General features: G+C 50.6%; 1 protein-coding gene across 1 annotated transcript in view; it reads right to left on the reverse strand.

The window, feature by feature from the left end:
* Positions 1–15,938, reverse strand: part of LOC144942677 (transient receptor potential cation channel subfamily V member 6-like) — a 37,612-nt gene extending 21,674 nt beyond the window's left edge. Inside the window, exons 1-6 of the mRNA XM_078869482.1 lie at positions 15,889–15,938; positions 13,148–13,269; positions 11,863–11,985; positions 9,824–9,964; positions 8,160–8,258; positions 7,373–7,545 (exon numbers count right to left, since the gene is read on the reverse strand). Coding sequence (XP_078725608.1) covers positions 7,373–7,545; positions 8,160–8,258; positions 9,824–9,964; positions 11,863–11,985; positions 13,148–13,269; positions 15,889–15,938 — 708 coding nt within the window. The remainder of the gene's footprint in view (positions 1–7,372; positions 7,546–8,159; positions 8,259–9,823; positions 9,965–11,862; positions 11,986–13,147; positions 13,270–15,888) is intronic.
* Positions 15,939–24,062: the final 8,124 nt, after the last annotated feature.

The raw sequence follows: 24,062 nt of genomic DNA on the forward strand, positions 1-24,062 counted from the left end.
ATGTGCTTGCGAGGGATTTGGCTCTCAAACGGTGGGTTTACGTAAAAAAAAATGTGCCAGGTACCACGCCATAAGACCCGCGGTTGGCAAGCGCTATTCCTTTTTCACGTCCGTCACGTTTCAACAGACCATAACCCCCAACGCAGTCGTGTTGTTGCGCCCTCAGATGTCCAAGGAATGAGCCCCCCACGGCCATCGTCAACGGCCGCTCCTATCGACATGGGCTCCGCCGCTGACCCGGATGTTGCCCAGGGGGCGCCGGCCTCTTCTCTTCCCCCTGCGAAACCCCCACTGCTGTACGACGGCCCTGCTAAACGGACCCCTTCAAGGGCCCCAAGATTTTCATAACCCTTCCCACGCTCTCACACGCACCACGACGGGCACCTACCTTCACACTTACCTTGTCTAGGCCGGGCTGCCACGGTTGGTGGTCCTTCTTGCCTGTGACTCGCGTTCGGTCGTTGTCATTGTTTTTGTTGTTAATGTTGTTATTCTTGGAGCGTGTCGTGGGTGGGCGATGTGACGGATTCGTGCGGATGCTTTCTTTGCACACGGTTGCCTGATTGTACATTTGTAAATAGTGTGATTTTTACCTTGTCTAGGCCGGGCTGCCACGGTTGGTGGTCCTTCTTGCCTGTGACTCGCGTTCGGTCGTTGTCATTGTTTTTGTTGTTAATGTTGTTATTCTTGGAGCGTGTCGTGGGTGGGCGATGCGACGGATTCGTGCGGATGCTTTCTTTGCACACGGTTGCCTGATTGTACATTTGTAAATAGTGTGATTTTTGTACAGGTGGGTTGGGGTATTTATGTTGGGTCATTCTTGTTGTGTTTTGTTGAGGCGCACGTAATTGTTCTGGGTTTCACGATTTTGGGGTGTTATTGCCAGCCAGGACGGCTGGGTGCTACGGAGGGGGGGGGGGGTAATGTAGTGGCATGGTTGGCCATGATCGCCACTACTCATAGCCGGCAGTACTAGCTCAGGCCAGTAGAGAGCAGAAGGGAGGCCGGACCTGCTCAAGAGTGATGATGGGCAATTGGCCCTAGGCAATCCTTAGGGGGAAGCATAGGGACCAACGGTTGGGACCCCAGGCCCCCGGGAGGAGAGGACGAGGAGTTGCCGCCGATGCAGCACTTCGTGGTGATGGCCGACGCTCCGCTCGCCTCCGACACCAGCCTCCAAGACGCACACTCCAGGTTGGCGGAGTTGCTACTCGCCGCCGCCGCTGTCTTGGCGGACATCTCCGTTCCGGCGAGGGGAAAAACGGCTGCGGGGTTGGTGGAGAAAGCGAGGTTGGAGGGATCCCGCCAAAAGGCGCTTCGCGCCAAAAGTCTGGAAGTTGCCGCCGTTTTTGAGGGGCCGCCATCGATTGGCGGGAAACACGGACACCACGTGGCCGGAGACCTCCGCTCAGCGCAGCCCACGTCATCAGCGCGCGCCGGAGCTCTCCATTTTGCGCCTGACAACCGAGCCGACATTTTACACAACTACAGCGGAGCGCGGGAAAATCTCTCCGACGTCGACGACGATCGGGTCCTCCAGCAAAGATTGCCCGCGCTGTCGGCGTTCAAGGCGGATGGGGGCGACTGGGGAGCCTTCCAACGAAGGTTCCTCGCTCATCAGGAGATGTCGGGGTGGTCCGACACCACTGCCCTGCGTGCGTTGCCAGCGATGCTCGACGACGACGCGCTTGCAGCCTTCACATCTGCTGCAAGGTCGTCCCGCTCTACGCTCCAGGCCGCACTACACCTGATGGCGAAGGTGTTCGGACCGCCCTCCACGTGTCGCCACCAGTTCTACGATCGGCGGAAGGTGGCTGGAGAAACGACGCTCGCCTATCGCACGGCACTGCTCGCCTTGGCGGACGCAGCTTTTCCCCGCATGGATAAGGAGGGGAAGGACGCCATGGTGACGGAGCAGCTGCTGGCGTTGGCCCACGAGTTGGGGGTCCCCATCAATGTGGCGGACGAAATGGATATCTGCTCCCTGGCGATCGCCACGAGCATTCACGCGTACGAGGTCCTCAAACGCAAGCCGGGGGTTGTCTGCAAATTGGCGGGGTACGCGGCACTGGCCGCCACGATCGCCGAACCTCAGCCAGCTGCGGATCAGGAGCAGGCCTTCGCTGCATCGCGTCCGGGGGAGTGGAGAACGGGAGGTCGTTCGCCCACACGTTCATCCCGCAAGCTGGAGCAACCGAAACCTACGACGTCCCTCGTCGTCTGCTACAACTGCGGCCTTCGGGGTCACGTCGCAGCCGGGTGCCGGGCCCCGCGTCAGCGCGCCACAGGACCACGTCGGGACGACGACCAGGCCCACAAGTCATCCCAACAAAACCCGGCAAGTCGCGGCACCTCACACGCTCGGTCCACAAACACGGCACATTCGGGTCGCCGCTTGGCGGTGGGGGGTTCGCGGCTGGGTGCCGGGGGTTCATTTCGGCGAGGGGTGTCCGTACACGGCCCGCAAGCAGTCGAATGGTCCGAATTGGCCCACAGGATAGTGGCTGCGTCGGCCGGGTCGTCCGTGGTAACGGGGTTTATTGACGGGGTTGAGATCCGGGTGCTTGTGGACACGGGTGCGTCGGCCACTATCATTTCGGACCTTATTTATAACATTCTTCCCGTCCAAAGTAGACCCCTTCTGCCAGTAGACGTGCCATTTTATGCGGCGAATGGGGGATCCCTGGGGATCATCGGCCAGATTCGGGCGACTATTTGCATTGGTGACATCAAATTGGCGGGCCCTATTTTTGTATCATCATCGCTGGCCGTTCCCTGTTTGCTAGGTACGGACTTTTTGTCCAAAATGCCCATCAAAATTCTCATAGATCAGGCCTGCATTGAGCTTCCGTCAGGTCGGCGGGTTGCGTTCTTGACGAGCCCTACCAAAATACGCACGGTTTGTGCGACGGTGCAGGCGCTGGCAACTCAGACTGTACGGGTGCCCCCGGGATCGCAAATGTTGGTACCCCTTCGGTTGAGGAAACCACTCGAGGTGGGTGCGGAGGCACAGGGGGTGCTGTTGGGGCCGTCTAACAGGGCCAGAAGGGGCCTCGACTTAGCGGTTGCTCAAACCATGGTGAGAGGGGACAGTGAGCCGTTCGAAATGGTCCTGAATACGGGGTCGCGGCCGGCCGTAATTGCGCAGGGAATGGTGCTGGCTCACGCCGCGCCGCTACCCGTTGAGGAACGGCTCGGGGCTCAAGCAGATTTCACTGTCGAGTCTCATCCTCCAAGTGACGAGGGGACAGAGTGGTTGGACTCGTTGTGTGCCGGTTCTGCTAACTTGTCCAAAGTGCAATTGGGAGTCGACGCTCCCACGGGGAGGGATTCGCTGTTGTCGTTGCCCCTCATTGAGTGGGGCCGTCTCCAAATGTCCGACAGCTCCCTCCTTACGCTACGTCGAAAAGTTGGCGCTCCCGAGGTAGGGGATGCGCGGGTCGGTTCCTGGGTGTGCAGACAGGGCCTTTTGATGAAGTGGGACAACATGTCCCGGCGTCACGTGCTCGTTGTGCCTGTTGCTATGCGGGGTAGGGTCGTTCTGGCAGCTCATGAACGGCTCATGCATCTGGGTTTTCACAAAACGCTCGCCCTAATCCAGCGAGACTATTATTGGCCGGGGATGGCTAACGACGTGGCGAACATTCTTAAGGGATGCGTAGGGTGCGCCAAAAGAAAACCGCCACCATTGGCAGCTAATCCACCGCTGAAATCCATTCAAGTTTCGCGCACAAACGAATTGGTTGCGTTGGACATCTTGGGGCACTTTCCTGCTACACCGAGGGGAAATAGGTTCCTGCTGGTTGGCATAGAATACTTCACCCGATGGCCCATGGCATGGCCACTCGCCAACCAGTCGGCTGCAGCGGTGGCGGACGCCTTCGTCCAGGGTTATGTTTTGGACAAGGGCGCCCCCGAACGCTTGCTGACGGATCAAGGAAAGAATTTTTCGAGCGTTTTGTTGCGCGAGGTGTGCGACCTGTTGGGTACAAAGAAAGTGCGTACTTCCCCCTACCACCCGCAGACTGACGGGATGGTTGAGCGTCTGAACAGGACGATTACGTCTATGCTGTGCCAACAGGTCTGCGACGATCAGGTTGATTGGGACTTACAGGTGCCGGGGGTACTCGCGGCCTATCGAATGGCCCCTCATGCGGCGACGGGGTTTTCCCCATTTTTTCTTATGTATGGGCGGGAGGCCGATCCGGCCATGGACGTCCAACTGGGGATTTCCCAGCCACGTGCAAAATCAGAATTGGCAGACCACATCAAATTTAATATCGCCAAATTGACTGAAGCGCAGGAGGCGGCGAGGTTGAATTCGCGGTCTCGGCAAATCGCGAACGAGGGATTGCATGGGCGGAGGGTGCATACGCATGATTGGAAACCAGGCGATAAGGCCTGGCTGCATTGTCCACATGCACCGTTGGCTACGTCCCCCAAATTGTTGAGACCTTGGAGGGGACCGGTGGAAATTGTGCGGGTTGCACGACCACAGAGTATACAGATTAAATGGGAAAAACGCCGTTGGTACGTGCACCCCTCCCGACTGAAGCCCTATGCGGCACCGTGTGACCCCGTTCTGTGCCGTAACGACCGGGTGTGTGATGTGACCGTCGACTTGGGGAGGGAGGTGTCGCAGGCTGCTCCTCACGTGTCTCCACCTGACCCACCCCCAGGTGCCTCGGGCTTGACGGCTGCTGACCGTCGGGAACCTGAACCCCGCGGCACGCACGGGTCCTCGATGCCTGGCCAATGTCTTCCTGAACTGCCGGCACCACCGGACGTTCAACCGCGTCTGGTGCCGTACGACGGACCGGCAAGGCGGACTCGGGCTAGGGCACGACAATTTTCATGAAGACATTTTTTTTTTCGACACCGAGCTCGCCCGGTGTTCCCCTCTGCCGGGGTAATGTCCCGTTGTAGGGACGCTCGGAAAGAATGGGACGCTGCACGAGTCGAGAGAAGAGAAAAAAAAAAAAATTTCCATTTATTTTTCTTTCTGCATACACATTGCTATTGTCACTCGCCGGATTGTATATATTGTTCTGTTGTCGCGGTGGCATTGGTTGATGCTTGCGGATGGTAGTGTTCGCGTTGTGTTGTGTTGTTACGTTAGTTGTTGTTCTTGTTGTTGTGTTGTGTTACGGGGCACACAGGGGGGTTTGTATATTTTTATAGCAGCCGGGTCGGCTGCGAGCTATGTGGTAGGGGGTGATGTAGTGGTGGTGTTGACGTGCGCCGACTGTGACAGTGATGGATCACGGGGCGGCGCGGCGTGGGTGGTGAGGCACGCTGAGATGTGGGAAAACAGGATCGTAGCCAGCGCCCAGTGATTGGGCGAATAAGATGGGTGCTCGCAGCGACGTCCGCAGGTGGGGTATAAAGGGGGACGCGCGAGAGCACTCGGGGAGAGTTACCCAGTTGAAGACCAGAAGACGGAGCTGAAGACCTAGTGCCCCGAGACCCCTAGTCCCGCCGTCCTTGTGGGGACCGGGGCCCTGTGTGGCTCGGAGGCGAGACTGTGGGACCCGGGGTCCGACGCCCACGTGGGTCGGGCTGGGGACCCACAGTCAAGACGGACACCCCGGGCAGGGAGTGTCCCGAGTAGCTCAGTGGGCGTTAGTCGCCAGAATAGCTCAGTGGGCGTTAGTCGCCAGGGTAGCTAAGAGGGCGTTAGTCGCCAGGGTAGCTAAGAGGGTGTTAGTCACCCGAGTAGCTCAGTGGGCGTTAGTCGCCAGAATAGCTCAGTGGGCGTTAGTCGCCAGGGTAGCTAAGAGGGCGTTAGTCGCCAGGGTAGCTAAGAGGGTGTTAGTCACCCGAGTAGCTCAGTGGGCGTTAGTCGCCAGAATAGCTCAGTGGGCGTTAGTCGCCAGGGTAGCTAAGAGGGCGTTAATCGCCAGGGTAGCTAAGAGGGTGTTAGTCACCGAGTAGCTAAGTGGGTGTTAGTCACCCGGGTAACCAAGTGGGTGTTAGTCACCCGAGTAACGAAGTGGGTGTTAGTCACCCGAGATACTAAGTGGGTGTTAGTCACCTGTGAACGAGTTTGGTAAAATAAAGAGTGTGTTACCCGTGAAGTCGTCTCCCGCCGAGTTACTACATTACACATACGCGAGCGTTCAGGGTTTCAGCGCAATCGTTCGCGCTGCATTTCGACATCGCAGAGTCGCACCGATTTCGGATTTATTGGCACCCCAGTCGCGGAGTGAAGTCCACCCCTGGAAAAAAGTGTCCCAGAAATAAAAAATGTAATTGCCTCGGCCATTTTGTATTATTTGGTACCCCGTGGTGCCGCCATAAGAATCACATTCCCATGCATTGGGCCACGTCGTTGAGCTATTATCATTTGTGGTAGCCAGGTTGCTTCTGAAAAATACCACGTAAGGCCCGCTCTGAGGTATTAACTTATCAAATATATCGTTTATTTTTTATAGTGATTTGTTTACCTTTCCTATACTTTGCACGCCTGTTGTGTTTTAGTATTGTTGTTGTAACGTTCTGACCTGCCTCAACTGTACATCTGTGAAAAAAGACCTGTAAAGCTCATCGGATTCCACCTCCGGTATAAATTAATATTTTGATTCTGATTAAGAACCACGCTCGCAGGCATCACGCCGTGCTGCTACGTTCGAACGCCAGCCACGGACAGCGGAGAACTCGCCCGAGAGGTCGACCCATTGGGTGATGGGGCGACAAAATTGGATCAACGTTCAAATGCCAGAAGGATTGTCACCTGGCGGGGCCATGAGGGATGACAATGGCTTGGGGAGGCCTTCATCCAGCAGTGGGTAGAGCATGGATGATTATAGAGTATAGGATAAAATGTGATATAATGCAGTATGCACGGTCCTGTGATGATGCTATGGAAGGGCGAGAGAGCTAACGTGTGGCACAAAAACGTCGAGTCTCTGCTAATGGCTGCATCGACTATGAGAGAACCAAGACAACGATCCCCGGTGTAGCCTTAACAGACTGTTTGGGGCAAGTGCTGTTAGCAAGCACCTACTTACTCACCAACTCACATGGTCACCTATCTGTCACCCACTCACCCTCTCACTCAACCACTCACTCCTCACCCACCCATCCTCTCACCAACTCACCCTCTCGCTCAATCGCCCACTCACCCACCCCCTCGCTCATTCCGGGGAAGGCTTGCAGATATTCCCAGCACAGCAGCCGCCTACAGCAGGAGACCGACGATCCTGGGACCCGCACCTCCCGATTCGCATGGTGGGCTACGTACGTCGCGAATGAAGTTCAACATTCATACGGTACATACATACAAATCCGAGACGGGCAGGTGCCCTGAGGCACGTAGCTGGGAGACGAGCAGGGGGAGAGAAGGGGAGGAGGAGGGGGGAGGGGTCATCACCGCGTCGTCGCCAAGCGCTACGGCGAGCTTGAGTGGCGTGTAGCCCTCGGAGTTGGCGAGGCTTTCGATCTGGCACCACTCGTCGGGCTGCACCAGCTCGGAGAGCAGGTCGTACATGGAGCGCACCATCTCGCCATTGGGGTGCTGCACCAGCACGTGCAGCACCGAGTTCCCTGCTCGCAACGCGGAACGCACCGCGCGCCCAGGGTTTCGTCTCGTGTGCCGTGCCCCTCATAGGCGCTGCTCGCTAACAGCATGTGCCCCAGAGAGTTTGTAAAGCCTATACGGGGGGGGGGGGGGGGGGGATCATTGTCTTTGTAACGGCTCTATCTCAGTCCATGGGTGGGTGTGTGAGCATTTGGGCGGCAGGGTGGCGCTCAGGTGGTCATGCTGTACTTGTGCCTCACAGTAGGAAGGTTCCTGGGTTCGATTCCCGTCTCAGGCACCTTTTCAGTGTGGAGTTTGTATGCTCTCCCCTCGGGGCTGCATGGGTCTCATACCATAGCTACAGGTGTGCAATTAAAGCGGCATTGGCCAAAAATCCCAATGCTCAGAGCAATTCACTCAATTGGGATCACGCGCGGCAGCAACATCGCCACCTACTGTGAAAACCTGGCAGGACCCTCCTGAATAAAGAATCTTGAGACTCCAGGTGACGCTTTCCTCATTAAGTAAGCGTCGTAGCGATAATAATAATGATAACAAATAAAACAAATATTCTAGTCTATAGCATCTGTGTGATGTAGGATGACGGAAGCCGTATTCACGGGCGGTGCGCGGCGCTCACCCAGCGAGTCTTGCGCTTTTAAGGTGGCGCCGTTCTTGACGAGGAGTCTCACGATCTCCCCGTTGCCCGTGCACACGGCGAACGACAGCACGAACTCTCCTGTCGCCACGCACACCACGGGCGCCCGTTACCAGCGATCGCGTGTGGCGGACGCGGACCTCGCTTGACCTCGCTCGGGTTCACCGCACTCCTACGCTCGTATTTGTGGTGAGGGCCGTCCATGGGGGGAGGGTGCGGGGGGCGAAACCCACCGTATGTGTGTGCCCCCCTGTGCCTTCAAACTAAACCGGGAGTATTACATCTGCCACCATGACAGTTGGAACACAGGGGGCTCCCCCAAAGCGCAGGGCCCGGGGCCGTCGCCCCGATTCGCCGTGTAGCTTTGGGACGGCTCTGACCGTCGTCACGTCTATCCGCTGCTGGATGAACGCCTCCCCCAAAGCCGTCGCCGTATCTCACCCACGTCTGTCTAATTCGACATTTCCGCTGTCTCGGGATGCGATGAGCCGCCTGTCCTCCCAAGTGCGGGTTCTCCCCGGGATTGCTACAACTCCGAAATGCTTTCATGGAAAAAAAAACACTCGACACGGAAAGCCCAGCATGGGAAAAATCTGCACGTAGACGATGAAGGGCTGCGAAACCGTGGCCAGTTAAAGGCATGCAGCGCTCGTATGTGATCAGTCGGATCGCGTCCGCACGGCAATACATGGCTCTCCCTCTGGCATCGGCGCTTTCCCTGCCCCGGAGCGACGCTCGACAGAACGGCGAGCAAACATTGATGTGATATCTAGGGGACCTTTTTTTGGCAGTATCCAAAATGATGAAAAATAAGAATAGGTTTGACCTTTTATGCCAATAAAACAGGAGATGTTAAGATGTTCAAACACCAAATAGATACATACTCTTTGTTTTTTTCGTGACTTACCGAAAGAACCAAAGAGTATGGATTCCTGCAGTCACGAAAGCTGCAAATCAACACCGAATAGATACCTTTTGAAAGGAATCACGTCTGAATTAACCACACTTGTGGCAAACAGCTCAAGAGAACTGAACACGTGGTCATTTCGAAACCGCAAACTCAAACGGTGGCCACACGAGCGGTTCTTATGAGCTCAGTGTGGTCTGGGTAAAGCTGAGATGAGATCTGTAAATGACCGAGGAAACCCAATCAATAACAGGACAATTGAGCAGGCCTGGAAACAGCAAGTTTTTAAAACAAAATCCAGAAACGTGTACACAAAGCACTCGGTCTCGGTGCAATTATGCAACAACAAAAACAATCAGTCGTTCCCGAAGGACTACATTATGATCCTGTTGTCTTAGGTCACAATACAAGAAAAATATAGCAAATGTGACCGCCTGACAACAGCAATGCGACAGAGCGGTTTCGTCCTCATAATGAGTCATGTTAATAACTGATGAGTCGTAATAATAATAATGGTGAAACCAGTCCATTGTCGTCTAATCTCTGTATCGGTGACCTAAGACAAGAAGACAACAAAGGCAGTTCTTCCGGAACAGCTGATGGTTTTTACATTAGTGCAAACAATACTGAGTGCCTTTTGTACGCGCAGTGCACATCTTTGTGCGTTGTCCAAACCCTCCCTTCCTTTGGCTGTCGCTCTGCCGCCAGCCTCGACTTCGTAGGCGCCGCGGACGCTCACCGTAGTAGCAGCTGCTGCCGTCAGCTGACGTGAAGCAGGAGCCCGTGGCTCGCGGGGAGTGGAGGTCGGCGCCGCAGGAGAGGAGCTCGCGCACCATCTGCACGTCCTGGTTCATCACGGCGATATGCAGCGCCGTCTGGCCTGCGCCGCCGCGGTCAGTCACGCGCAGGGCACGCACGATCAGTCACGTGCGATCAGCGGTCAGTCACGCGCAGGGCATGCACGATCAGTCACGCACGGTCAGTCACGCTCAGGGCACGCACGGTCAGTCACACACGGTCAGTCACGCGCAGGGCACGCACGATCAGTCACGCGTAGGGCACGCACGATCAGTCACGTGCGGTCAGTCACGCGCAGGGCACGCACGGTCAGTCACGCGCGGTTAGTCACGCGTGCACTGTCGCACCGCACGGCAATCTCGACTCTCACGGTCAGCCCAAGTGAGTTTTCGAGCATGGTGTCTGTTGCTGTTTCACTCGCTCTCTCCTACTCGCTAACATTAGCTGCCCCATCCATCTCTAAACATTTATAAACAGCCTGCCTCAGCAGATTTCCCTCTCTTAATTTTAGAACTTTCGTGACTGCAGGAATTATTATTTGTTTCTTTCGGTTAAGTCACGTCTAAAGATAAAATAATAAATTAAATTAAATAATAGAATACGACGTTTCCCTCTTTTGCACCTGAAGACGATTGCTTGTGTTGCGATCGAATCGTCGTGATTTTTGTTATTTTTTCTATCTACGTGGCTTTACCGAAAGACCCAAAGAAAATGGTTCTCACTGAAATGGTATCTGCCTTTTAATGTTTAATGTTCTATCAAAGGAAACAAAGCGCAATCTTAAATTTTGAACGGTTTCTGAATGACGCGAACAAACATGTTTATGGGGCACGTAAAATCGAGATTTGGGGGCCTTAAAATTAAAAATCTCTGATCTTTACTGTTTGTGTCCTAAAAGCTACATGTCTACCAAATTTTAGCTTTCTACCTTGTCGGGAAGTGCACTAGATGTTTTTGGAGACATACAGATTAAGGTCTTTATTTTATTTAGAAGCTAATAGAAGTTTTAAAAAAATATATATGTTGTCGATTATTGACAAAAAACAAATAAAACATTACAACAAATATGCCTTACTCCCCCAATTTTACTGCAAACGTGCAACCGACATCGTGTCATCATGAGTCGAGAGTCTGTTCGGAACCCTCGTAGAGTGGCCCGTGGAATTGGATATCACAGAGCTACCTCCCTAATCATAACTTTGTGATAATTGTGCCATGCGCCATTATTAAATGTCGGGCCTAGTTTCATTGAGCACTTGGTTAAGCCTAAGTCAGGCCTAGTTGAATCAAGCACGTGGTTAATCCTGAAACTGGCCTGGTAATGCATGATGTTGATGCCGTGAATTGTTAAACTGTTCATTACATTTAAATGCTTAGTAAATATAGCGATTGACTGATGGAATGGTAACCACCCGTGGGTTCTTGGCGAGGATCACTGCCAGAACAAGGAGACACAGTGAGCACGGGTTATGACCCCGGGTCCACACAACACGCTCGTCAATGACACTACGTGGCCTTAAAATGAAAACGAACATCGTGGTAAGTAACTTTTTCGGGCAATGGCCCTTTCTTCTACGCAAATAGAGAGGTCACAGTAGCAGAGTGGCTTCTCTGTGTTGAGGTTTTTGTTATTTGTTCTTGTGCACCACGGCCAATGCAGTATCACCAAACACTCTGATCCACACAACACGCGGGCAGAACTTCCGCGCCTGGCCTGCCACCCAGAGTAACGTTTGTCCCTTGACTTGAATGTGGCTTCGGTAATCCTACGGCGAAAATCAGTCAAACTCTTCACGTTCAGGGAATGGCCAACTGAAGCAGATAACGCAGAGCTACCTCTGAGATCCCTTTGAGTGACCTCTGCTGCACAGTGCAGGGGGCTGCACTGCCCCACCCGCTTCCCGCACATTTGCATGGAGTCGCCTCGTGGCATTCCCGGCTACGAGTCCCGACATCGTGTGTCCGCTGCAACCACGCTACCTTGGTACATATCAGAGGTGATGGGCTGGTTCAGCAGCGGTGGAATCCTGTGGATGAGCATCATCGCCGCATCCTGGCTGTTGCAGAGGAGCGCCATGTGCAGGGCGGTCTCTCCCAGCTCCCCTGAACGCGCACATGCACCGTCACAACTGCGACCCAAGTTCTACTGCTTCTCTCTTCCACGTCGTCCCGACCACCAGCAATTTGTTTTCCTGCCTTGGTGCAGCAGTCAGCGAAGTGCACTGGCAAAACCAAAGGTGGACGGTTATATTCTATCTCCAGGCACGGCAGTTAAATCCCCCCGCCCCTGTCCACCCGGCGATTGATTTCTGATCAGGTTCTACGCCCCTCCCGTCCCTTAACCGACCCGCACTGACCAGCGTGCCAAAGTAGCGGCACGGGCAGGCCTGTCATCCAGCAGTGGATCGGCATAGAGCTGCGAATGGTGTTGCCGTTTTAAAAACCGTTAAACTATTTTTTTTATTTTACGAGGTAAGGCGCACTGAGCTATATAGCTTTTTTTTCCAGCAGCGACCTGGCCACAAATGCAGTTTCTAAATGTGGAGGGAATAACCAGAGAATCTGGAGAAAAATCCACGCGACCACGGGGAGAGAAAACACATAAACTCAAAATACACAGCAGGCGTCATCAGGGTCGGGATCGAACCCACGACCTCCTGTATACCACGCGAGGTAGTTAACATCTCGCCACCGTGGCGTCACATTTTGCCTGCGTTGTGGACGTGGGTCGACCAGGCGATGTGGGGGTCCCTTCCTGTGGCACGGTGTTTGTGTTCCCGGCCACGCTGTTGTGCCCATCACAGCTGTGACCTCGGGGCCCTCGCAGAACGTACACGTATTTTTGCTGCTGTGTTATTGAACAAACACCGGCCTTGTTTATTGTTGCAACAAACTGCCCCAACCCCTCGGATCCTGGAGGCTGTACGTGTGTATGTAGAGTATGTTCAACTTCTTTGCTAATCGGTGTGGATGCTAAGCAGGTTTTGAGCCTGGATAGCGCTCTGGATGGGTCAAAACCCACGACAGAATGCCATTGGTAGCTGCAATGCTGTGCTGCATTAAGGGCAGCATAGCAACATCCATAGTTGTGCAGTACTTCCATGTCCGATATCTATGCTATTCCCCAACACGCACTGACCGGCGTGGTGAAGGAACGTAAAATAACCCCCACGGCTCACGCAGCGTGGGGAGGGCCCATCATCCAGCAGTGGATTGACAAGCGGATCGAAGTAGGCACGCGAAAGGAATGTGGCCCTGCACTTACCTCTGGCCAAGGGGTTCACCTTCTCGCTGATCAGCAGCCTCTCGATGGCTTTCACGTTGTTGTGCCGTGCTGCCTCCAGCAGCTCATTGTCCTTCTGTCTGCAAAGCGCATTCATGTTGGGTCTCCAACGGGAAGGGTTTTACAGAAAATCACACCTTCAGTCTTTTCCAACAAATTCATCCCAACTCGTGCTCTTGGCATCACGAGAGGAAGAATCCATTCGGATTGGCGACAGAGCGACGACACCCTCCATGAGCCAGGGAGTGGCCCACGGAAGCGGACATCACGGAGCTGCCTCCGAGATCCCTTCAGCGTTGATCTCTAATCCACACACAAAGTTGCAGCACTTTGTCACCTACATTCTCGGAGGTGGAATATAGCTGAATGAGGTACAGATCCGAATTTAATGTGGGTGGTTTTTTTTCACTGGTGGCTTTGACCTGGATTCGAACTCAGGGGTCTCCGCAGTGCCGGCCACCCGGCCACCTCCCAAAAATGCCACTTTCAAAAGAAACGGAAACCTCTAGAGGGAGCATGACCATTCCTCATCGCTAATGCTGGTGGTATATGATGAGTTGTTGCTGTATTAAACTGGGTTCTGAAGATTAGTAAATTGACGATTGCGCAGAAAATTTGGTTCTGCACTAAACGTGGCTTAATGCCCAGCCATCACGCGAGAAGCATTGCTCTCACGTGGCAAGCTGAGCGGCAAAGTGCCACCCCCTGATATGTGGACCATTTTAAGGGATCTCAGAAGGAGTTCTAGAAACTAAAATTCTTTGGGGCACTCTGACACGAAGGCTTGCATTGCCTTCGCGCTACGGTGGCGAGATATTAACTACCTCGCCTGGTATAAGGAGGTCGTGGGTTCTGATCCCGACCCTGACGATGCCTGTATATATGGAGTCTGAATGTTCTCGTGTTCGCGTAGGATTTTCTCCGAGTCCTCTAGTTTTCCCCTGCAGATTTAGAAACACGTGAGTATTTGGCCGCTAAACATTTCCACAATGAGCCACTTTGTTGAGCTATCATTTGTGATAGCCGGGTCGCTTCTGAAAAATACCTTTATAGCTCAGTCGGCCTTACCTGGTAAAATAAAAAATAGTTTCGTTTAACAGTTTAGTTCAGCTCTGCAAGGGATCCCAATGGACACCTCTCATGACACTGACAGCACAATTTGGTTAAGCTTCATGTTGCAGTATATCATCCGACGGTATGTACGTATGTTGAACTTATTTTGCACCGTACGTAGCCAACTGTGTTAATTGGAGGTGGCTGTGCTGCACGCGGCTGCCTGTATTCAGCACTGTGTTAGAGGCGACGGTTGGCGGTTCACGCACACTTGTGAGGCTCCCTCCCTACCCGTGGGCATCTCCTGGCTTGCCAAGATACGAAAACAGTACAGGAGGTGGATGAATTTACAATTTGCACGGGGATGCTGCATTCATTGGTTCCTCTCATGTGTATGTATATATATATGCTCGTTAATTGCATTGGCCAAACATGACAATATAGAACCACATAGCTTGGCCAATTGTTGGCACTGGTCCTGACAGCCTTCTTACCAACTAACAATAGCTATCTATTGTAATATTTTGACTACATTAACCCCCCTCTGGTCTTCGCACCTGATAGGCTCACAGTGATAACGACATCACCTTTACCCCCCTCTATTTGGGACCAAGAGAGGAGGAATTCTCCAAAATCTGTCTGTCGCCTGATGATGCTGGTTGTTATAATTACCGGCGAAACATCACGGTACTCGAATTGTAAATTTTGTGGGTTTACTCTCCAACACACCAATGTGCTGTACTCGTGTAGAGGAGTGAAGTACGCAGTGCGCACAGTTAACCGAGGGCAACTGAGGGCAAACAGGTGCGCGTGTGCAACATGAGGTTTGCACGGACAAACCGCCAGTTGTTAAGGGGCGAAGCAGGTGCAAACGGGGTCGACCGGTTGTGCACGTTGAGAACGGAGGTGTTGCCAGGGAGACGGGAGATAAGGGTTGATTGATGGGCCAACAGGCGCCAACCTGGCGAGAGCTTAAAGAGACACACGAGAGGTCTCAGATAATTAGCAGATTGATATAAGGGTGAGTGCGTGAGTGGAGAGGGAGTTGTTGCTGAGGACGAAGAGTGAAGACATCTCGCCGCTGCCGCTCCAGCCATCAATGGGACCTCAACCCTCACGCCGTCACCGGGCGGGTGTTGGCTGATCCCCCCGCCCGGGACAGATGGGTGAGCGGGTCTGAGGGAGCATAGGTGAATGCAGCAGTGTAGATGTAGAGTTGCTGTGTACAAAAACGCTGTGTGCGGAGACGTTGTGTGCGAGGATGCTGTGTGCGGAGACGCTGAGAGCAGAGCTGCTGAGTGCAGGATAAGTGAGGTGAAAGGTAGATAAGAGTGGGGAGAAGTTAAACATAAGTGACCGTAAAGAGAGTTATAGCAGTGCCTACAACTGGTGCAAGAATAGGTGAATAAATTGTAAGCAGGTGACTTGTTACAACGTGTTGGTGTGAGTAATTTTTGAAGACACTACACTAGTAACGAATTGGCACGTTTTGTTAACACGACAAACCTTATTAATTGGCCGTATCGGGTGGTGGTGGGTTGAACGACATATTTATATCTTGCTCTCTTTGTCTCCTGTCTGCGAGTGAACGGGAACTGTGCAGCGCGTTACACGCTCTGAATGCTCGTCACGTCCCCTGATGGTGGCCTCTGTGGGCCTCGTGGCCTTACCGTGATGTCATATTGATGACGCTGTCCGTGCGGCCGCGCATTGGGATCATTGAGTAGCACCACGCTCGATTGTGGTAAATGTTTGCTGCTTGCCGACGCGCATCCCCTACGCAGAACGTCTGGAACGCTGCGAAGCGGAGGGGAAGGGGAAGCTGCAAATAGTCAAACTCCACAGTCGCCCTTGCAATCGTCACCTGCCCTTTCGCCTCCCGTCGTCTTCGTAGATCACCGTGTGGCCCTTCACACGGGCGCGTAGCAGCCGGGATTTCGAGAACCTGTGGTCCGTTACGCATCCGGACACAGGTGGCTTAGCGGCGCAGAGCGAGCGGCTTGCAGTAGCAAGGTCTGAGAGTTCAAATTCTGCTTGAGGGAGGGTTGACTCAACCCATCGTCCCTTTGTGTGGAAGTCAGATGCGCTTCTGCAGCCGTCTGGAACGCTCTTCCTTCCGATATTAGGAACCCACTTCAGCTGTGCATTTTAAAATTGTCTATATTGAAAACTCGTTTCTTTAGAACAGTTTTTTGTCTTTAGTTTGTTGTCTTTCCCCCACACCTCCGATTAGCATGGTTGGCTACGTACAGTGCGAAAGAAGTTCACCATACATACATTACCATAACGTCCATATTACCACAATGACAACATGCATGCATAGAACAATGGTTGTCTTATGGTTAGACTCGCCGCCAGCATAAGAATGTAATATTTCCGCCACTGACTCAGGGCTGTAATCAGGAGGTACGCACCACCTCGGTGGTTATTTGAGCAGGAAATCAGTCTGACTTTACAGTCGTAGATTCTCCGAGTCGTGACTTTAAGCTGCTAGCAAAATATATATTTTTGGAAAAGTTAACAGAGTGTTAAATACAAAAACAGTTCCATTATCATGAGCCGTGGTCTATCCACGAGGCGCCATGGTGGCGAGATGTTAACTACGTCGACTGGTTTTCCAAAAAAGCTGCAGTATGTACACAACTGAGCCACCCGAGTCTAGAACATTACTCCTGTCTTATCATCCTTGCTGACATCAAAAATCAACATCTCATACGGGACCCTACCGTCAAACCTCCCGGTTTCAACCATCCACGACGCCGATGGTCGACCATCGACCGAATCAGGACCGGTCCGTGTGGCCGATGCGGGCCACCCGATGCCACAAATGACGCCATCAAAGATTTGGCGGCATGCGAGTGGAGTGGCCACGAATCCCAAACCGTCGACCGCATCGTGAACACTCCGCTGTTGCTACTGCTGTTTTCGCTCCTTTAAAAGGAATGAATGGACGAGATCCACTCTTGCTTCTAAACAGACAATTGGGTGGATAACAAAATCTAAAATTGTATCTTTATTCTGCTGCTATTAATCCATACGAAAAATAAGAGGATCGTTCCTGCACTGGCTCCCAGTGGAATTCAGGATGCCATTTTAGGTCCTGCTACTAACCTACAAGGCTGTGAATGGTCTGGCACCTGCCTACCTCAACACCCTGAATATATCCCTACATCCTTTCCCATAAGTTGTGCTCCATAGAAGGTGGATTATACTGTGTAACAATATGTTTTTGGTTCTTGGGGAGTAAGTGTTATTTCCTAATTACTTATGCCTCAAAAGTACAGAAAATGGCTATTATTCCCCACAAACTTTGCTTTTGTGACCAAGACAGTGATAGTTTGAAATGTACCTATTTTCCAGAACATTCCAGATAGATTCAGTGCTGAGTAAACTTGGAGTAACTTCAATGACATTCTAGAACTTTCCAGTTTAGTTCCAGTTGTCTAAGTGGATACATATTTGCATTTTTCTGAGATGGCATCAAGAGGCTGCAAGCATCCGGCACACACATTTTGCTATGTCTGCGGCCAATTTATCAAGACAAGTGCGAAAAAGTACTCTGTGGAAGCATCTGCTAAGATGTGTGAGGCCTACAAGGCATATTTCGGCATGCCTGTCGGGGATCAAGACAAACCCTGGGCACCTCATTTCACCTGCGAGCAATTAAAACAAACTCTGGAAGGTAAGATGGAATTTTACTTTATAAAATTTGTTTTAAAAAATGTAATTGTAAAAGTTTTAACTTTTAAATGTTTTACAATTTTTAATGTTATTTAAAAAATATATCATCAAAAATGTTGCGAGAATCTCTTACACATTAGTCATGGGTGAAATAAATGTATTTTTGTAGGATGGTACAGAGGGGGAAAAGAGAGCCATGAAGTTCGCTATCCCAAGAATTTGGCGGGAACCCACTGACCACTCAAGCAACTGCTACTTCTGCATGGTGGACCCTTCCAAACGTCGGACTGGCAAGAATGCACCTGCTATCACGTATCCGGACCTTCCTTCATCCATCGCCCGGTGCCACACTGCCATGAGCTCCCCATACCCACTCCTCCAGAGAGAGAGCAGCATTCTTTAGAAGAGAGCAGCAATTCAGAGAGCGAGGAAGACGTTGTAGATCCAGATGACAATTTCATAGGTGTAGCTGAGGAGAGAAACCCATACTACCCCAACCAAAAAGACCTCAACGACTTGATCAGAGATCTTGGTCTCACTAAGTCCAATGCCGTGCTTTTGACATGTAGGCTCAAGCAGTGGAACTTGTTGGATGAAAGAGTGCAAGTCACAGATCAGAGGAAGCGTCACCAACCTTTTTGCAGCTTCTTCGCCCATCAAGATGGGCTCTGCTTCTGCAACAATGTGACCAGTCTGTTCGAGGCAATCGGAATTGCCTGTAACCAAAATGAGTGACGCCTCTTCATTGACAGCTCATCCAAGAGCCTCAAAGCTGTGCTGCTTTATAATGGTAACAAGTACCGTCTCTTCTCCTGGCTCACTCGGTGCACCTCCAAAGAGGATTACAACAGCATCAAGACCTTGCTGGATGCCTTGAAGTATGATGAGTACGGCTGGGAGGTCATCGGAGACTTCAAAATGGTGGCATTCCTGATGGGTCTCCAAGGCGGTTTTACCAAGTTTCCCTGCTATCTTTGCCTTTGGAACAGCAGGGACACCAAGGCGCGCTACCACAGGCGGGACTGGACACAGCAGACTGAGTTCTCTGTGGGGAGGAACAACGTCGAGTGGTAGCCACTGGTGGACCCCCGGAAGGTGCTGATGCCATCACTGCACGTAAAATTGGGCCTTATGAAACAATTTGTCAGAGCTGTAGACAAGGAGTCGGCAGCCTTCAAGTACCTTCAAGACTTCCTAAGCTGTCTGAGGCAAAGGTCAAAGCTGGTGTCTTCGTCGGGCCACAGATAAAGAAGATCCTGGAGTGCAATTAATTCTAGATTTGAAGTTTTCGTGACTGCAAGGATCCATACTCTTTGGTTTTTTCGATAAAGTCACGTAGGTTAAAAAAGGAAAACAAATAAATTAAATCACGACGTTTTGGAGGCAACACAAGCTTCCGTCTTCAGGTGGAACCGTCACAGCAAAATTACTGTATCAAGTAATTTTGTATCAAGTGTAATTTTGCTGTGACGGTTTCACCTGAAGATGGAAGCTTGTGTTGCCTCCGAAATGTTGTGATTTTATTTATTTGTTTTCTTTTTAAACCTACGTGACTTTACCGAAAAAACCAAAGAGTATGCAATTAATTCCCCAAGAAGCTCATTAGTAAGGAGAAAGCGGTTTGGAGCAGCTGTGTCGCAGTGGTTCGTGGCTTCTTGGGCAATCACAAGGTCGAAAACTATGTGGAGCTGGTTGAGACTCTAGTGAAGAACTGCGGCACAATGGGCTGTAGGATGTCCCTCAAAGTCCATATCTTTGCTCATCTTGATAAAAACAAGTAGAACATGGGAGCGTACTCGGAGGGACAAGGCGAGCGCTTCCACCAGGATATACTGGACTTTGAACGCCGCTACCAAGGATAGTATAACGAGAACATGATGGTAGACTACATTTGGGGGCTGATTCGTGAAAGTGATTTACTGTATAATCGTAAATCTCGAAAAACTACTTATAAATCTCTTGTAGTTATTTTTGTATTACTTTAGGATAAATACACGTTAATTTTGATTTCATATGTTGTTTTTTCTGACTTTATTTGAACTAAAAGATAGACATTCGCACGTTTACTCATTGAAAATAGGTACATTTCAAAATATCACTGTCCTGGTCACAAAAGCAAAGTTTGTGGGGAATAATAGCCATTTTCTCTACTCTTTAGGCATAACCAATTACGAAATAACACTTACTACCCAGGAACAAAAATTGTGTTACATCGTGTTACTTGCCATCCCAATTTCCGTGGTGCTTTGTGATGTTACGCACCAAGGCTGTGGAATGCTCTTTCCATCCACATCAGAAACTATAACTCCGTCGATTGTTTGAAATAAATAAATAAAATGCTTTTTATTCCATGGCTTTTGTTTGTGATTGATTCGATTTCATGTATATCGTGAAAATGTAACCAGTTTTTATAGCAGTAGCTTACCTGCTGTGGCCCTCTGCGCTGAAAGGCGGCGATGCGGGGTTGACAGCAGCCTCGCCCTGGCCGTTGAGCCCGGATCTCCTTGCAGCTCGGGGCAGTGGTGGTGTGGCGGCGGTGGTGGTGCGCGCGGTGTTACGACTGCAGCTGGCTGCTTGTGACGGCGGGCGCCGGTTTTGTCCACAAACCGCGTGATGCGGTTTGTGGATGAAGACAACAAGATCAGGTGTTTCCATAAACACTGAGCAGATTGAAACCATCAACAGTGCCGACCACCACGGCGATCTCCAGTTGACGAGACTTCGATACAGCCCCTTTATTTGACCATAATTCACCACGCTGGGCAGCATGGTTCATTTTAACACGTAGGCTTTCGCGACCAATATTATTCATAATATAGGCTTTTGGGTCAGATCGCGTTATTTATAAATGTGTCGTAACCCTCCACCACCCGACACGGCCAAACAGTAAAAATGTGTCACGTTTTTCAAAGGACAAAATAATTCGTGCACATAGACTCCACTCCTTCTATCTTCTTGGTTCTTTCGGTAAAGTCACGTAGAAGGGAAGTAATAAAATAATAAAAATAAAACATAATAAAACAATTCTCACGACGTTTCGGCCACAACGCAAGCAGCCATCCTCAGGCGAAGAATGAAACACCCCAAGCTTGGAGCGTATATTTAAGCTGGGTTAGAGGGGGGGGAGGTGGGAAGAAGAGCGCCTAAACAAAATAATTTGCATATCAAGAGGAATTCAGCATATGGAAAATGCGTAGGAGGTGGGCGGGGGGGGTTCCAAATCAATACTATGCCCGTGCATTATGCAGGATTAGCAGCATCAAAGGGGGGGGGGGGGAAGGGGGGGAGCATTAACAAAGGAAAGGAATGTTAATAGTATGTAGCTGTAGTTACTAAACAACCACGTAAAAAACTACAGTATAAACTGCATGACAAACTAAAGTATAAACTACATAGCATCATCAGTAAACTTACTATACTCTACAATAAGCTGAGTTACTAACAGTAAGTAATACATGAAAATTCTACGTTGTAAAAAATTATATAATATGCTTCCATCTAAACTTTATTCTCTTACATCACACGCGTCTATACCGTACTATATACTTCCATAGGCAAAACCAACATTAAATTACATACTGTATTGCTATAAACCACCCTATACCTTATACATTTTTAATATAACACTATGTATTATTCTACCCACCCTAATGTGTATCAAAATGGTTTATTACGTCCTTCCAGTGATTGCTAAGCCAGAATCCATCTTCTCGGTTAAAATTGTCTCTGTGTTTGTAAATGTGGATCGCCTCATGTACGAATCTCTCATGATAGCCAGATGGCTTGCAGAGAACCTCTGTCTTGGAGAAGTCAATGTCATGTGAGCCCACTGAGTTGTAACAGTGATCTGCCACGGCTGAGGTGTTTGTCCTACAGTGTTTCAGGTCAGCTTTATGTTCACGGATGCGGTCCGAGACATGTCGTTTGGTTTCCCCAATGTAACTGCTACCACAGAGGCAACTTAGTTTGTAGACACCAGGGTACTGTATGTCTGGAACCACATCTTTTACAGACGGTACCAGATCACGGATTTTATGTACTGTGTTGAATCGGACCTGGATCTTGTGTTTAATCAGGATTTTGGAGATCTTTTTTGTGACCCCAGCAATGTAGGGTAAGGTGATGGTCTTGAAAGGCTCCTCAACAGGATCCTTCTTGGTGGTTGGAGTGATGGCTTTGCGGATTGTGTAGTCGGAGTAACCATTAGCCTTAAGAGCTTGGCGTACGTGTTTGAGTTCACTGGAAATGTGTTCATGGTCGGAGATGCATTGGGCTCTATGATATAGAGTCTTGATGAGGGAATTCTTCTGGGATGGATGGTGGTGGGAATCCGGTTTTAGATAAGCATCCGTGTGGGTGGCTTTCCTGTAGACAGAGTGGCTCATTGAACCATCAGGTCTCCTTTTGATTAGGACATCCAAAAAGGGTAGCATGCCATCATTTTCGACTTCCATGGTGAATCTGATGGCTGGGTGTATGGAATTGATATGGTCGAGAAATTGGTCTAGAGCAGGCCGGCCATGTGGCCAGATGACAAAAGTGTCGTCTACGTACCTCTTCCATAAGGTCGGGCGTAGAGTGGCAGTCTGGATGGCGTCCGTCTCAAATTTCTCCATGAAGATGTTGGCTACAACCGGAGATAAGGGGGAGCCCATTGGGGTGCCCTCAATTTGCTTGTAGAAGGTTCCATTCCAGGTGAAGTATGTATTGGTTAAGCAGTGTCTCACCAGGGGGGGTACCCCAGCATTCAGTCCTTGATGAACCAAGTCTTCAATGATTGCGATGGTGTCAGGCACAGGCACCTTGGTGAACAAGGAAACCACATCAAAACTGACAAGCAGGTCGTCTGGGGACAGGGCAATCCCCTTGATTGTTGATACCAGGTCAGTAGAGTTTAGTACTGCAGAGGTGGTTTTTCCCGTGAAAGGCCGTAGGATTTCGGACAAAAAACGAGCCAGTTTGTAAGTCGGGGAGTTGATAGTAGAGACAATGGGACGAAGAGGTGTATCTTCTTTATGTATCTTTGGCAAGCCGTACAATCTTGGTGGCCTGGCTGCAGAAGGTTTCAACGAGAACTGTTTGGTCTGATCAATTAATGCGGTTGAAGCAGAAATGATGTTGTTGGTTTTGGAGACGAGGCTGTTGGTGGGGTCTCTTTTTATTTTTGTATAGCTGCCATCGGTGAGTAGTTCTTGAATTTTGTTGTTGTATTCTATTTTGTCCATGATGACAGTGGCATTGCCTTTGTCGGCTGAGAGGATGACAATGTCATCCCTCTTTTTTAATTGAGCTAATTCAAAACGCTCATCTTTGCTGATGTTGCTAGCTGGCATCTTAGCGTTTTTGAGGGTTACAGAGATTTCCGATCTTGCTACGTCTGCAGCGATGTGACTCAAGCCCTTGAGAGCTACATCTACTCGAGCAATTATATCATTAACTGGTATGTGTCTAGGTGTGACTGCAAAGTTTAGTCCTTTAGCTAAAACGGATTTCAAACCTTCAGAAATAGGACTGTTACTGCGATTAATTACGACTTTGTTAACATCTAGCTTTTCAATGTGTGGGTCCGGTTTCTTGTTTGAGAGGCGGTTGAATTTGGAAATCAAGTTGTCCTTACATTTAGTCGACATAGCGGCAGCTGAAGAGGCAGTCATTTTTTCCACATGTTCCCAATCCGATGTGGACATTGTTGCACTCAAGGATAAGTGTGATTTGTAGAGTGTCTTGTCTAACTGATCTAGTTCGGTGCGCGTAAGTCTGATTTTCTCTGAGATAAGAGCTAAGCTAGTTCTAGACAGAATTCGTTTCGCATTAGAAGAAGTTACAGCAGCAGATGTTAGTGTAAATGCGTTCGGTATTACCTTAGAGTCGCGGCATCTCTTCAGAAAGGTGAGAGACTCGATTAGCTGAGCCTTCTTGTCCCGGAGCTTGTTGAAGGATCTCAAAGTTATGTGGAAACCCTCCCCGTAGAGGCGGTTAAATTTCGATTTAAAGCTTCCTCTTGATATGCAAATTATTTTGTTTAGGCGCTCTTCTTCCCACCTCCCCCCCCTCTAACCCAGCTTAAATATACGCTCCAAGCTTGGGGTGTTTCATTCTTCGCCTGAGGATGGCTGCTTGCGTTGTGGCCGAAACGTCGTGAGAATTGTTTTATTATGTTTTA

This window comes from Lampetra fluviatilis, chromosome 28 (assembly GCF_964198595.1).
Source record: "Lampetra fluviatilis chromosome 28, kcLamFluv1.1, whole genome shotgun sequence".
NCBI classification, from domain to species: Eukaryota; Metazoa; Chordata; class Hyperoartia; order Petromyzontiformes; family Petromyzontidae; genus Lampetra; species Lampetra fluviatilis.